This window comes from Diabrotica virgifera, chromosome 1, assembly GCF_917563875.1.
Source record: "Diabrotica virgifera virgifera chromosome 1, PGI_DIABVI_V3a".
Lineage (NCBI taxonomy): Eukaryota > Metazoa > Arthropoda > Insecta > Coleoptera > Chrysomelidae > Diabrotica > Diabrotica virgifera.
The window spans coordinates 113,641,087-113,655,971 of record NC_065443.1 but is presented as its reverse complement, the minus strand read 5'-3'; the positions used below and the strand labels follow the sequence as shown (position 1 = coordinate 113,655,971).

General features: G+C 31.0%; 1 protein-coding gene across 3 annotated transcripts; it reads right to left on the bottom strand.

The window, feature by feature from the left end:
- Positions 1–781: 781 nt before the first annotated feature.
- Positions 782–14,885, bottom strand: LOC114347809 (chromatin assembly factor 1 subunit A). 3 transcript variants are annotated; one of them, XM_028298480.2, is made up of 7 exons: positions 14,536–14,885; positions 14,269–14,471; positions 14,117–14,182; positions 11,078–11,143; positions 8,799–8,864; positions 8,490–8,612; positions 782–2,929 (listed from the first exon to the last, which is right to left on the bottom strand). In XM_028298480.2, exons 2-7 carry the CDS (start codon positions 14,439–14,441, stop codon positions 976–978), a joined length of 2,448 nt encoding a protein of 815 aa, XP_028154281.1. In that variant the 5' UTR covers positions 14,442–14,471; positions 14,536–14,885; the 3' UTR covers positions 782–975. The 3 variants fall into 3 exon arrangements, with proteins under 3 accessions (XP_028154281.1, XP_028154288.1, XP_050515268.1); XM_028298487.2 differs by having other exon boundaries at positions 14,269–14,486; positions 14,536–14,657; XM_050659311.1 differs by lacking the exons at positions 8,799–8,864; positions 11,078–11,143.

Genomic DNA, 14,885 nt, shown 5'->3' with positions numbered 1-14,885 from the left:
TTTTTTTTTCAATAAATCAATAAAAATATATAAAACTCACCTATGTTTTCTTTCAATGCTTCTATAATCGCTTCACAAACTTCTGGTTCAATGCAAGAGATTGACTGTTTGGAAATTCTGAAAGTGTATTGAAGGCTAGTATATGAATCTCCTTTTGCCAAAAATCTTAATGTTAGTGCCAGTCCATCTTGCGCTGAAATTGCAAATCTCATGACAATGACAGTATCTTGTCTTGATATTTTAGATGCAATCTTTGTTAATAAATATTAAAAATCCGTAGGCGACATCCGGGTAAAGTTTTTATATTGGCCACTTATTTGCTGAGGTTTTAGTTCCACAAGTAAAGTAGATCATTTCTGATACAAATCAGTTTACGGTCTTCAGTTAGTAAATACATAGAAATAAAAGCAGCACCTACTATCATGACCTCCCTATTCGGCATGTTCGTAGGAACTGACTGGAAACCAAGATTCGTGTGGACGTTCGTGTTACGTCCACACTGTTGATGCTAAATTAAAAGTAATCTTAGGGTACGTATACATACGCGGGTGCTCCATGTTCAGTGTAGCTGCTCAAATGGATAAGGAATGTGCTCCCCTGCATATAAACCGTAACCGGTTAAATCGAAGAGGGTGAGCGGCGAGCACCAACATATCCACTATGTGGAGCTGCTACACCAAGCACCCACGTATGGATACGAACCTTTACATTATACGTGTCTGGACATGGCTTTAGGAATATTCGATTCATTTTAAATTAATCAATGAATAAATAAAACAAATTGAGAAATAACGTTATATTTGTATAAGAAAGCATTTATACGATTGTATCTCAAAAAGAACTTCTATAAAATAAAGGCTCAGGAATATATAAAATAGAAATACATTACTGTCTTTAACAAATAACAGATTTTTTTTCTAAAATAATTTATTTACAAAATTTAAATATACTTAATTAAATTGATATTAGTATTCTTCATTTACCATCCTTTTCAGCATCTAAATCATACTTGTCTCGCAGATCTTGATGGACAGACCACCGAAATTTGAACCTTTTGGCCTCTATATCCCTATATTTTTCCCAGCAAGCACTCCTTTTCAACGCTCTAATGATCATACCTTTGGAAACATTTTTATTAGCACCAGTCTTTTCCAAATCAGCTAAGAACTGTTCAACAAGGACACTTTTTTTGCATGGACTGTAATGGACCAACTTTAAAAATACTGGAATGAGATCAGGATTTAGTTCTCGAGACACTTTATTCTTTTTCTCTTTTACTACAAAAATATCTACTCTTTTTTTAATCATTATTTGACCTCTGTGTATAATAGCCAGAGGTTGTAGATACCTATCAACTGCCTCTTCCACATTACTGCCATCTTTGTTATACCATATGCAACCAATGGACCTAGGCTTTAGTTTCTGAGTTTTAGACTTCATATCTTGATCAAACTCTTCTTTAAGAAGTTTAAGTTTTTGTTTCAAAGAATCTGGGGATAAACGACTCAGTTCTTCATCATCCACCTCATCATCACTTAAGTGCCCATGTGGAACAAAGAATTCATTATCAACTTCATAATCATCCTTGTCATCGTCATTATCCTTCTCAGCTTCATCTTCTGAACCATTAAGAGACTCACCTTGTTCCTCTTCCTCCCAATCATCATCTGAATCCTCCTCATAATTTAAAATGTTTTTATCTTCAGCCAAAGGTTTTCTTGGTTTAACAAATTTGCTTTTTTTCCTCCATGTGCCATAATATGCAGGTCTACGATTGTCATGGAAGTACAAAAACTTGGCTTTGTGTCTTTGAAGGCCAGATTTGTCTTCGCAAATAGTTTCTCCCAAATCAACAAGAATGATTTCATCATCAAGAGATTCTTCATATGGCCAAGTTTTTAGACTTTTACCTATAGCCTTTCCTGATGACAGATCTTTTAAATATGAAGCTTCCGAATCTTGAGAATCTAGATAACATACTAGATTTTCCTTTTCTTCATTACTTAAAAATTCCCTTCTTGGCAAAGGTAACTTCATGTCTGATTTTACTTCAAATTGTAGAAAATTGGAAGTTTGTGGTCTTTTTTCTTCTTGTGATTTTTTGTCATCTTGTGCATCATCAGTCTTTTTGGCTACAAAGAAGTTGACAAACGCTGCAGCTGCCTTTTGTTTCTTTTCTTCTTCCTTCAACTTCTCTTTATTTTTTTCTTCAATCTCCTGCAGTTTCTTTAATTTTTCCTCTTCGCGTTCTTTTCGCTTTTGTTCTTCTTTCTCCTCCTTTTCCTTTCGCTTTTGTTCCCTTTCTTCTTTTTCCTTTCGTTTCTTTTCCTCCTTCTCTTCTTTCTCTTTTCGTCTTTGTTCCAATTCTTTATCCTTTTCCATCTTTTTCATTTCCTTTTCTTTTTGCTTCTGTTCCAGTTCTTTTTCTTTGATCTCTTTTCTCTTTTGCTTTTCTTCAAGTCTCTTTTTCAGTTTTTCTTCCCTCTCTTTATCTCTTTCTTGTTGTTTCTTTTCCATCTCTAGTCTTTTCTGTAATTGTTTAGGTGTAAGCTTCTTGTTAGGAGTCTCAATTTTTAATATCTTAGTAGGTACCATTGACTCTTTTGACTTTTCATTGTCTGTTGGTTCATCACTATCTGATGACAAGCCTTCAGAATCTTTTGCTTTATCATCTTTGTTATCAGTATCCATTTTTGATTCCTTTTTCACTTTCTTAGGAGTGTCTGTAATCTTAGATGTGCTAGAATCATTTGTGTTATCCTTACTATCAATTGGTTCATCATTGTCAGATGAAATTACTGAAGACTCTAATGTAGTATCCATTAATTCTGGATTATTCAATTCCACAGTGTTTTCAGTAAATATGAAGCCATTCTTAGATAACTTTTCAGAACTTGTTTCTTCAGTGGAATTTTCTTCAACTCCAATGCTAGAAATATAATACAATAAGTATTTAATATTTAAAATTTTAAAGATTTGCTATTTACATTTTTATCATAGTATTCAATTATAGTAACAAATAATTAACTATGCTATAATTCTTCAATTTGGAAGTGTGATATCATCGTTTAAAGGGGACATATCCTCAAATTTAAATGTACACGGCGGCCCTCGGAAACTACCTGTTTAATTTGCGTTTTCTCATAAGAAATCACAGAATGTATAATTACTAAATTTATTTGTGCTTCTCTATAGCAGAATTTGTCTGCTATGGTCATAAAAAACTTGAATTTTGTCCACCCAGGGATTATTACCGTCATAAAAATATCAAAAAACATGTTTTTTTTTCAAGAGTAAAAATTAGTCAAAACTGAGGCAGTAAATCACGAATCCATAGATAAAAGGGTTAGGTTACAAAAAAAACAGTTATTCTTTACCTCGTTCCAATAAGAGTAGCAAGACACGTTCATTTACATAGGCGGTTCTGTGGGAGTTGAATTTTCTGATTATTTATAGTGAATTTTTAATTATACATATTCTGTGATTATAAATAAATATTGTAAATTATAAATAGAATGGACGAACAACCGAATTGTTCTAAGAGCAGCACTGCACCGCTAGACAGCGATTAATATTTTCTAATAGTTTAGTAAGTTTGTAGTGCTTAGTGTTTGTAAAATAGGAAGTGGTTGAATGATCAAATATATTAAATTTACGGAAATAAAAGGCAGATATCGAGCACGGGAGTTTTATTAAATCTTAACAAAGTATTATTAGTATATTTTCGCTCCTAGAGTATCTTCAGGATCATTTCGTTAAAAAAGGAAGGTATCCTCGAATGTTATTAACATTTGTTTGAATTATGGTGGCATCTTATAACATATACATACTTAACATACACTAGACGAAGGACAAACAGATAAACATTGATTGCCGGTATTTCATTATGCAGAAGTACCCAAGTACAGGCAATCAATTTTTATCTGTTTGTCCTTCGTCTAATGTATGTTAAGTATATATGTTATAGTATTATAATACTATTAAGTATTATAATAAAGTAAAAGTATTATAATAATATGTTAAGTTCCCACCATAATTCAGACAAATTATAACATTCGAGGATACCTTCCATTTTTGACGAAATGCCCCTGAAGATGCTCTAGGAGTGAAAGTATACTTGGACAAGATTTAACAAAACTAAGTGCTCGATATCTGCCTTTTATTTCCGTAAATTTAGTGTTTGTTTAAATAATTAGAATAGTAGAATGTTTTGTTACATTAGAAATTATTTTTATTTTGTTTTTATGGGATTTTATTTCGTTTTATATTGCTTTGAAGTTTTTGAATGAGGTTTTTTGTTAATTTTATTTACAACACTCTGGCAATCTGGTTCTTGACGAACACCCATAAAAAAAAATAACGCACCAAAAGACATAGCTCTTGGGTGGTGTGGAAAATGTCTTAAAATCTGTTTAAAACAAATTAATTATTCAACTTGTTAAGGACTGCCTAGTAGCATCAATAAGCTTTCTGCAAATAAACTTGTTTTTTTTATAGCTTTTTGCTTGTGGCATTCTGTATTTTTAGGGAAATGTAAGGAATAAGCCACAAAATATTTTTTATTCATATGTTTAATTTACTGACGTTTCGATCTCTATATCCAGAGACTGTTGGAAATAAGCCACAATATATTAATTTATTTACATGCTTAATTTACTGACGTTTCGATCTCTACTCCAGAGTCTGCTTTCAAAGTTAGAAAAAAAATAGAAAGATTATACAGGGTGTAACAAAAATACAGGTCATAAATTAAATCACATATTCTGGGATCAAAAATAGTTCGATTGAACCTAATTTACCTTAGTACAAATGTGCACCTAAAAAAAGTTACAGCCCTTTGAAGTTACAAAATAAAAATCGATTTTTTTCAATAGATCGAACACTGTTTGAGGTTTCTTATTGAAAACGGACATGTGACATTCTTATGATAGGAACATCTGAAAAAAAAATTATAGTGAAATTTGTGTATCCCATAAAAATTTTATGGGGTTTTGTTCCCTTAAACCCCCCCCCCAAACTTTTGTGTACGTTCCAATTAAATTATCATTGTGGCACAATTAGTTAAACACAATGTTTTTAAAACCTTTTTCCCTCTTAGTACTTAGTTTTTTTTTGAGATATTTTGAATATTTTGTCAAATCCACCACATATTTTTGTGTACTGTTAAGTACGATTTTAGAGACTTGGTAATATGAAAATTTATTTATAAATTACAGTTTGAGGTATACTTTGAACCATATTAAAAAAAAGCCACATCTCGATAAAAGGTGCCTTATCTGAAAAATACTAAGAGGCAAAAAAGTTTTAAAAACACTGTGTTTAACTAATGATACAGCAATAATAGTATAATTGGAACGTACACAAACATTTGGAGGGTTTAAAGGCACAAAATCCCCATAAAATTTTTATGTAAACATATTAAAAAAGAAGCCGCATCTCGATTAAAACTGGTTTATCGAAAAAGTACTAGGAGGCAAAAAAGTTTTAAAAACATTGTATTTAACTAATGGTACTACAAAAATAATTTAATTGGGACGCACATAAAAGTTTGGGGGGGTTTAAGGGAACAAAACCACCATAAAATTTTTATGGGCTGCACAAATTTCAATATAATTTCTTTTTAGGATGTTCATGCCATAAGAATGCCACGTGTTCATTTTTATTAAGAAATATCTAATAGTTTTCGATATATCGGAAAAAATCGATTTTCATTTTGTAACTTCAAAGAGTTGTAACTTTTTTTGTGTGCATATTTGTACTAAGGTAAGTTAGGTTCAATAGAACTATTTTTGGTCCCAGAATATGTGATTTAATTTATGACCTGTATTTTTGTTACACCCTGTATAAATATATAATAAACAAATAAAATAAATATAACTCTCATTTATATAATGAAATTAGTCTATCCACCATACAGAAAAACCCAGTATATTCTGCTCTATCAATATAGGTATACAGGCAAGATATCAACAAAAACAGCCATATACATAAAAAAGAAAGGAATAACACCAGCTTTCAGAACTAATAACAATTTAGGCAAATACATTAAGAACAATAAGAGCAGAAAGAGAAAGCAATTGAAGAGTACAGGGGAAAAACAAGGAATGTCACAGTTTATACATATTGAGATAAACACAAATAAAGGTTTAATTCTTATGATATCTAAAATCTACTTAGGAGATTCTTAGCAGAATTCTAGGAATTATTAGTCTATAATCTTAATACAATATTAATCTATATTAACTTACTAATTTAATAATGCACCGAAAAACTGCTAATATGCCTTAATTCCTTATTTTTGTCCTTGCGGTGGCGTGCGGACAATCCTGGTCCTACGCCTGGATACAAATTCTTAAAAAAATTATATAGACTGATCTTTCTGGTTATTGTTCTGAATCGATAGTCTAGTCGATAGTACGCAGTTTTTGCTACCACATGGCGAGAAAAGCCAAAATTCATGAAAAAGTGACAGTTTTTTCCCTGTACTCTTCAATTACAGAGTACAGAGTGGTGTTTACAAACTGGCATGTGGTGACTGTCCAAAAACTTACATTGGTCAAACTGGCAGAACCTTTAACAAACGAATAGCAGAACACAAAAGGGCTTCCAACAATAGAAAAACAGACACTTCTACATACGCACTTCACCTTCTAGATCTTAATCAAATTCTTTTAATGAACAGTTTCAAATTCTTGTATATTCTTCTCTCAAATTAATAAAATGAAAAATACAGATATAATTCTGAATGACCAACTTGAGACAAACAGCTCCACACTCCTCAACCTATTCAGTTAGAAACTTTAAAATGCAAACACATCGTAAAATAAATCACTTGAGAAAGACACTCTGCCGAAACAGCTGTAGTTATATAGTTTAAAAATAAATTTTGTGGAAGTAACGAAAACAAAAGTTTTCAGTGTTTTATTGTTAGAAATCATTTATATCTTTGAAAACGGTCTTTTGGATATAGAGATTGAAACGCCAGTAAAAACCTGTAAATTAAAATATATTGCGACCAATTTCTAACAAATAATATTTAAAAAATATAATATAATTAACGTTGAAATCAAAGTGAGTGTACGCCACTGGATCTTCATGCGTCTTTCCGCGCTTCCCCACCTTTAAAGAATGATATCACTTTCCCAATATTCGTAACTAAAGCATAGGTAGAGCTCCTCAAACGAACCATGGCCGATGAGAAACACTGTCGATGGTCGTATGCCCACCTAAACTCTACAGTCTCTACACTGTCTACACAGACAGGATTTCTCTCACAGGCAATGGTTCGCTTCGGGTGTATTCAAACATAAACCAGCTGTTAGCGCAAGTGCAGAGGTACAGGAGTTAGTGAAACCGTGTTGGAGAAGTTGACACAAGAAAATCTTTTAAAATGTTGCTTGGGAAGAAATACTTCAGAATAATAATAACTGTTATAAACACTCTGGGCAATCATTCCTAAGTATACTTTTGTAGGAAAGGATGTGGTGAGTTAGGTATTCAAATTTCAATTGCTATCTTTAATGAAAGTTGTATAACACTCTTAAAGATGATAGAAGTCATGGGCTGCATCATCGGTGGAGCATCTCATATGCACAGTTAAAAGATAAAGAAAGAAGGTGATTTGGCTAAGAAAGATCAAGAAGAGAGTTTTATAAGAAATTGTTTACTTTTATATGGACCAGAGATCGCAGATTGAGAAATTGTAAGTGATAGAATTCCATTTTCACAAAAGCATTTGATAATGAAATTAAAAATAACTATAAACATGTTTTTCTGAATGTGACGATATTTACATGGCAGATACTGATTTTTCGAATCAATACAGCCTATTTCCATGATTCTTGTTTTATGTATAAGACTATTCTGCAAGACAATTAACTACTTTTTAAAAAAGGAATTTTCTAATTTAAAAATTGGCAAAAATAAATTGATTTTTTCAATTTTTTCTTCAAATATTTGTTTTTTTTTAATTCTCAATTAAAAGTGGTTGATTGTCTTGTGAGGACGCTTTCTTTAAGTAATCCCATTGGAATTTTTTGGTTCTCGTGTTGCAATTCTGATCATTAGTGTCATGTATAGGATACCTTTTTTTGAGACATTCACTTATCCTCTAGAAAATGGGCTATTCATGGAACTAAAGAAATTTTCTTTTGTTTAATTAAATATTATTTTAAAAAATTCACGTTTGTATCTAATAAAGAAGTCGAGAAAAATTTTTGAACATATAAATTTTTTGAGGCTTCTATCTGTTGACCTTAAATTTTGAATTTAAGCAGACAACACATTTATATATTTTCAATCTTCTTAGAATATTCATAAATTTGCAATTTTGTTTTATTTGGAGTTTATAAGTATGACATGAAAAAAGTATGTGAAGAGAACTAAAGGCTAAACATGAAAATGATGTAATTCAAGATAAGAATATCAAGTTAGGAACTGTTGAAAAATATATGTATCTGTGAAAAAGAAACATTGAGCAATGAATTTACCTATTATCGTCATTTTCTTTTCCATTCTTCATCTCCTCTTTCTCCATATTCTGTTCTAACTCTTTATCATCTTTATTAACTTCAATATCAATTGATGCCATAACAGCACATTCTTGATGAAGGCTAAAATTAAATAAAATTGTGTAAAAATGTAAGTATAATGTAGATATTTATTAAAAAATATAAAAATAAAAAATAGTCATTTCATTATCTTAAAATTCTGCCAGTAGAATAGATAATATTATGTAGATCCCTTCAGAGAATTTTCATTCAAATAAGTTACAAATAAACAGAAATATTCAATCTCACCTATTAGATTCACCTTCGGTTCCATTGGTAATTTCTGCTTTATCTTGCTTGTTTTGGTCAGGAATACTGCAAAAAAAAACAAAAAAATTATATCAAACTTTAGAGTATTGCCCACATCGCAGCTCAAAAATAATTCTTTTGGAAATAACTCACCCAATACTGTCAGGATTATAATACTGTATACTCTCTCTATAACGAACACAGGTATTACGAGGTTTCCCTTATAATGAGATTCATTAACATGAAATTCCTATTGAACTATAAGCCTCTATAACAAGGCATATTTGGTTATAACGAGGGAAAATGAGATCGAAGAACATGTTTCTTTACCTGTTTTTTCACATTGATGGCTATAAATAATTACCCCGGCTGCCTGTATACAGAAATGCATAAAGTCTATCTCCTTATCGAGGCCAGTGATGTAATAAGCTTCACTACTGCCTGTCAACTTTTTCCTGTTTATCTAATGTCTAATGTTTTTCCTGTGAATGTCTTAGGAAACTATGTATGCACAATATTATTGTTGTCTGATATAACAAGATTAGCTTATAATGAGGTAATTACTCTGCCATTTCAGTTCTCGTTATAGAGGGAGTCTACTGTATTTATAAAAAATATACAAATAAAAAATAGCCATTTCAAGAGAGTTTTAACCTAAGATATTTTGGTCTCTGATGAACCTCTAACAAGAGGTGAAATCGTCGATAAGGGTGCTGGCTGCACTCTCTGATCTGAGTAAAAATTAAGACAGTTTTGGTTTCGCACCGCAACTGAATGAATAAAAATGGTATACATTTTTATTTTTCTAAGATATTTTATTTTCAACACGTATCCTCTTTTGATTATGTCAGTTCAAACTAGGGCTTCCAATCCCGGAATACCGAGATCTCGGTATTGCGGGATCCCGCGTCATTTTTCAATCCCGCATGATGCGGGATTACAGGTGCGGGATCCGTGGAATTTGCGGGACTGAAAAAGCGTACATTGGCCCTCTCGCCAGAGCTATCGCCCGGTGACTTTTGTGAGTTTTGATGCTTTAGTAAATCTAAAAAATATCTTGAAGCCGGTAAAACTTGCTGTCGAAGTCCTTTGCCGTCAAGATGCCAATCTCATTACTGCTGAAGCTACGCTCAAAATTGTCAAAAAACTGGAAGTTAATCATTCAACGTTAGCTTCAGAATTAGCTTTGTCTTTGGGCCGACATATTTTATAACAACGTAGAAATGTGACTGCACTACTGATTTATCACGCGTCGTGTGATGAAGAGGCTAAGAGCAATGATGACGAAGAGGCTGATCAAGTAAGAAACGTCAATGTAGAGGTTCCGTCATGGGGTTCCGATCTTGATCTTACATTTCAAAAGGAGTTAGAGTTAACTTTATCGTCAGCATGTAATGTACTTTACCCGTCACCATATCGAGCTAATACATTTGAGTCCATTATAAAAAACGAATTGAATCTATGAAGCTGGAGAATCAATGGGAAAATATCTTAAATTTACACATAAATCCTTAAAAGAAATACCGCCGACAAGTGTGGAAGCCGAAAGGGCATTTTATGCTGCCGGCTATATTGCCTATAAAATATGCAGTAGTTTGGCAGACGATAGTTTAGATATGTTGTGTTTCCTTCGCAAATATTTTCAATTGAAAGCTTTATCTAACTAATAGCTAAATAATAATAGCTAAGTAATATAGCAACTAAATAAGTAAAGTAAACTATGTCAATTTACAGTTGAAAATATGTTTTTTTGTTGATTTTTAAAACTTGGTGTATTTTTGGACGATAGATTTTTTGTTTTATCAGTATTTCTTACTGTTTTTTGTGAAGAATAAACAGTGTAATTTGATTGATCTCATTCTAATAGTAATACTTAAATAAATGTGGAGTTAGTTGATTAATTAATTGTTTTATTTGTCTTGTATAAATATGACTAGTTGCAATATGCGGGATCTCCCAAATACCGAGATCCCGCGGGATTGAAAATTGGTAGTCCCGCAAATACCGAGATTGAACTCAGGCTACGGGATTGGAAGCCCTAGTTCAAACAAATGATCTAACTTAATTTTTAATTAATACATTCATGGACACAACTTTATATGCAGACAGTCATGTCCCTTTGTAAGTGTCTGCATATGCAGTCGTGTCCAAGAATGTGTTAAAGATATAATAGATAAAATTTTTATTTCAATTATCTTAAAATTCTGTGAGTAGAATAGACCTCTTCAAAGAATTTTCATTAAAATAAGTTACAAATAAATAAAAATATTCAACCTCACCTATTGGATTCACCTTCAGTTCCATTGGTAATTTTTGCTTTATCTTGCTCGTTCTGGTCAGAAACACTGCAAAAACGAAACAATTATTTTAAACTATAGTATTGCCTACATTGCAATTAAAAAAATAATTCCCTTGGTTATATTTTAATGATTTCAACTTCCAATCGTGTAGGAAGATTTTTCATCACTTGTTTAATTTTGTCCAACCAGATTATTATTATACCGGGAATATTCTACCTAGATTATTATTGGGACCGTGCAAGTTCGGCAAAGCGACCCCTATTTCTACGCTCTGTACTATTATTCGCACTTTTAATTATATTGGCCAATTATATTAGTCCTGGTTACTGGATAATTGTCAAGGCCATAGTCCAAAAAAAATAATAAGAAGAAAAAATAAGATTCAGGTTATGTTATGAAAACATCAACAATTGTATGTAGTAAATAAAATTAGTTATTAAAATGCAGTACTGCAAGCAAAATACAATTAATTAAATTTACCTTTATATAATAATTGCATATCATATCAATATTGTGGAGCAATATGTAATTTTTCTGCTTCATTGACAGAAGGTATGAAATATACGTCAATTTGACAATTTCAATTGACAATATGAATTATTTAAGATAGTTGCAATATTTCTCCGCGACTCGCACAGGGTCGTTTCTCGTTTCCCTTTCCAAGTACTTGCACACCGCGAATACTGGGAATATTTTTAGATAGATTGTCATAAATGACATTTTAGAAATCTTTGAAAATTGTGTTATTTTGTTGTAAACGCTGTGAGCTCATACGTAGAGGGGATATTTACAAATTCGCGAGCGCCAGTAGTGGCAAGTCTGTAAACATTTACCGGAAATTTGACATAAATGTCAAAGTGATTAATTTAAAATTAAAATTAAAAACATTAATTATAAAACATATTAGTTGGTCAAAGTTGTGGTATATATTTTTACCTTAAATATACTTACGTTTTAATTACTGAATTTAAGTTTTTTTAATGTTCCGTAATATGTAATATTATCTTAATATATTAATCTTAGCGCCATCTACACGATAATTGTGAAAGTATCCGAAGTAAGAAATTCATATATTATCAATAGAATGTCAAAATGATTAGCAAAATCTTAAAAAAATCGATTACAATTTAATTACTGTTTTGCGTTGTAAATATTAAGCGATAACAATTAAATAATAAATTTAAAAATTACCGGTAAAAGTTGAATTAGTAGTCCGCTAGGAGCGACACCAGAGAAGCTCAGAGCATATACTGATGATTTGAAAATTTTTAGAATTATTAAGGATGTTAGAGACTGTGTAAAAATGCAAAAAGATGTAAACAATTTCTCACAATGGTGTACAAAGAATGACCTTTTACTTAATATCGATAAATGTAAAATAATGCGCATTTTAGAAACTCACAACCTATCTGTTTTAATTACTCTATAAATAATATATTTCTGGAACCAACAAACACTTTCAAAGATTTAGGTGTATTTTTTGATCCACTTTTCAAAAATCACTATAATTTTATTTGTAATAAAGCTTTTAAATTACTTGGATTTTTAAAAAGAACCTTGTCAGAATTCAATAATGTGGATTGTTTTAAAAGTGTGTATTGTTCTATGGTTAGATCAGTTCTGGAATATTCCAGCACTATTTGGTCTCCTTTATAATATAAATGTCATATTAAAAGCATTGAGAAAATTCAGAAAAAATTTCTACACTTTGTAGGCTATAAATTAGGGATTTCTTCAGAAGATAATATAGTGTATTGTGACATTTTAAAATTGCTTAATATACCAACATTAGAAAATCGTCGTTTAATGCTAGATTTGTTTTTTCTTTTCAAGATTGTAAACGGAATGATAGATTCGCCTCAAAGTTTGCAGAGAATAGGTCTTAGGGTTCCTCAAAGGTGCACAAGATCTAAGGACGTTTTTCACTTAGAATTCCAACAAACAAACTATTGTCTAAATAGACCTATAAGACGAATGTGTCAATCTGGAAATGGTTTAGATTTAGACTTTTTTCTAGCTCTCTGAATAGTTTTCGAAAAAAGCTGAAAAAATCTTTTTAAAATACAATGTAGGCTGTCACTGTAAACTGTAATCTAGGTATTTATTCTATTAATCTGTCTTGTGTAAATTGTTGTAATTATTATTGAGTTCTAAAACTGTTAATATGATATGAATTATTTAATGATTGTAATTATTGTAATTGGTATAACCGTAAATAAACTATTTATTTATTTATTGTTTCTGTTTAACTACGAATTTCCTAGTTTTGACAATTGTCACATTTTTAGGAAAATTAACCATAATAAACTTTTAGTTCTGCATCTAACATCAAATTATAACGAGGATAACACAAATCAGCAATTTTAAGTGCACAAGTATATTTCGGTAAGATTATTTCATGAATAAAACTGTATTTTCAAATAATTTTAACTAGTATTTTATTGATATGTTCATCTGAATATTTGCTAAACTGTGCTGTTCACTTTGACAAGTTGAAAAATGTGTGTCACATTAATTGGGATAAATGTCACTGAATGTTTTTATACAGAGGCTTGAATTTTGTATATAAGTATTAAAAAACAACCTGTAGAATATCATACGAGAGTAAGAATAAACAAGAAAATAATGCTCATTTTGTCCTCAAACTTGTTTCCATTGGGCAATTGTCACTGGTGCCCTCCGGGCTCTCGTGACAACAAGAGGTTTCTTCTCTCAACAAAAGGACAACCAGGCAACAAATTTTTGAAAAATTGTCGCATTATTGTCAATTTATTCTCACTCTCTTGTGATATTAATGTTGGAAATTATAACTCGCCCAGTACTGTCAGTATCATAATACGTTTTTATAAAAAATATAAAAATGAAAGATAGCCATATTAAGAGAGTTTTAACCTGAAGTATTTTATTTTCAACTTTTATCTTCTTTTGATTGTCAGTTCAAACAAATGATTTAAACTATTGCATTAAGAATTTGCATTCAAATAATTTACAAATAAATAGGTAAATATGGAATCTCACCTATTAGATTCACCTTCAGTTCCATTGGCAATTTCTGCTTTATCTTGTTCATTCTGGTCAGGAACCCTGTAAAAAACGAAAAAATTATAATAAACTTTAATATTGACTACATTGCAGCTAAAAAAATAATTCTTTTGTAAATTATATCTCACCCAGTCCTGTCACTATCATGATTTTCCTTTAAAGTAATTGTATCCTCGATATCAACCTTTATTCTTTTTACATCCTGTTTTTCGGGTGTCTCACAGGGAGATTTCGACCTAGATCTTGATTTGGAATGCTGTCTCTTTCGTGAAAGAAGCCCTTCTTCAGAAGTACTTTCCATGGTAGGGTAATACCTCTATTCTTTTTCTACCTACAATAAAACAAACTTGAATAAACTTATAAATATGTAGAAAATTAACAATTTTGAAACTTACAAATCTCTTATTTGCATTTATTGTAATAGAACGAAAGTTTAAAACATTTATTTATTTTAATTTTCCTGTTTTCCTACATACATAACCAAATTATCTTGAAACGGCGGGCTTTTTGACGTAGCCGATTTCAGGAAGGTAAACATAAAGAAATGAAGATTTGCGTTTGTACACGGGCGTGCTATTTTTAATCGAGGATTGCTGTTAGAACGTTGTTATTTAGAAATACTGTTTACAATAAAGTAGAGACAATTTAAAATTTTATCCAAGTGTTGTCTTGTATAAAAAGTTAATTTTGCTATTTTTGATAATTAGAATTTTTTTAAATTAGTAAAAATTAAAAAATGCATACG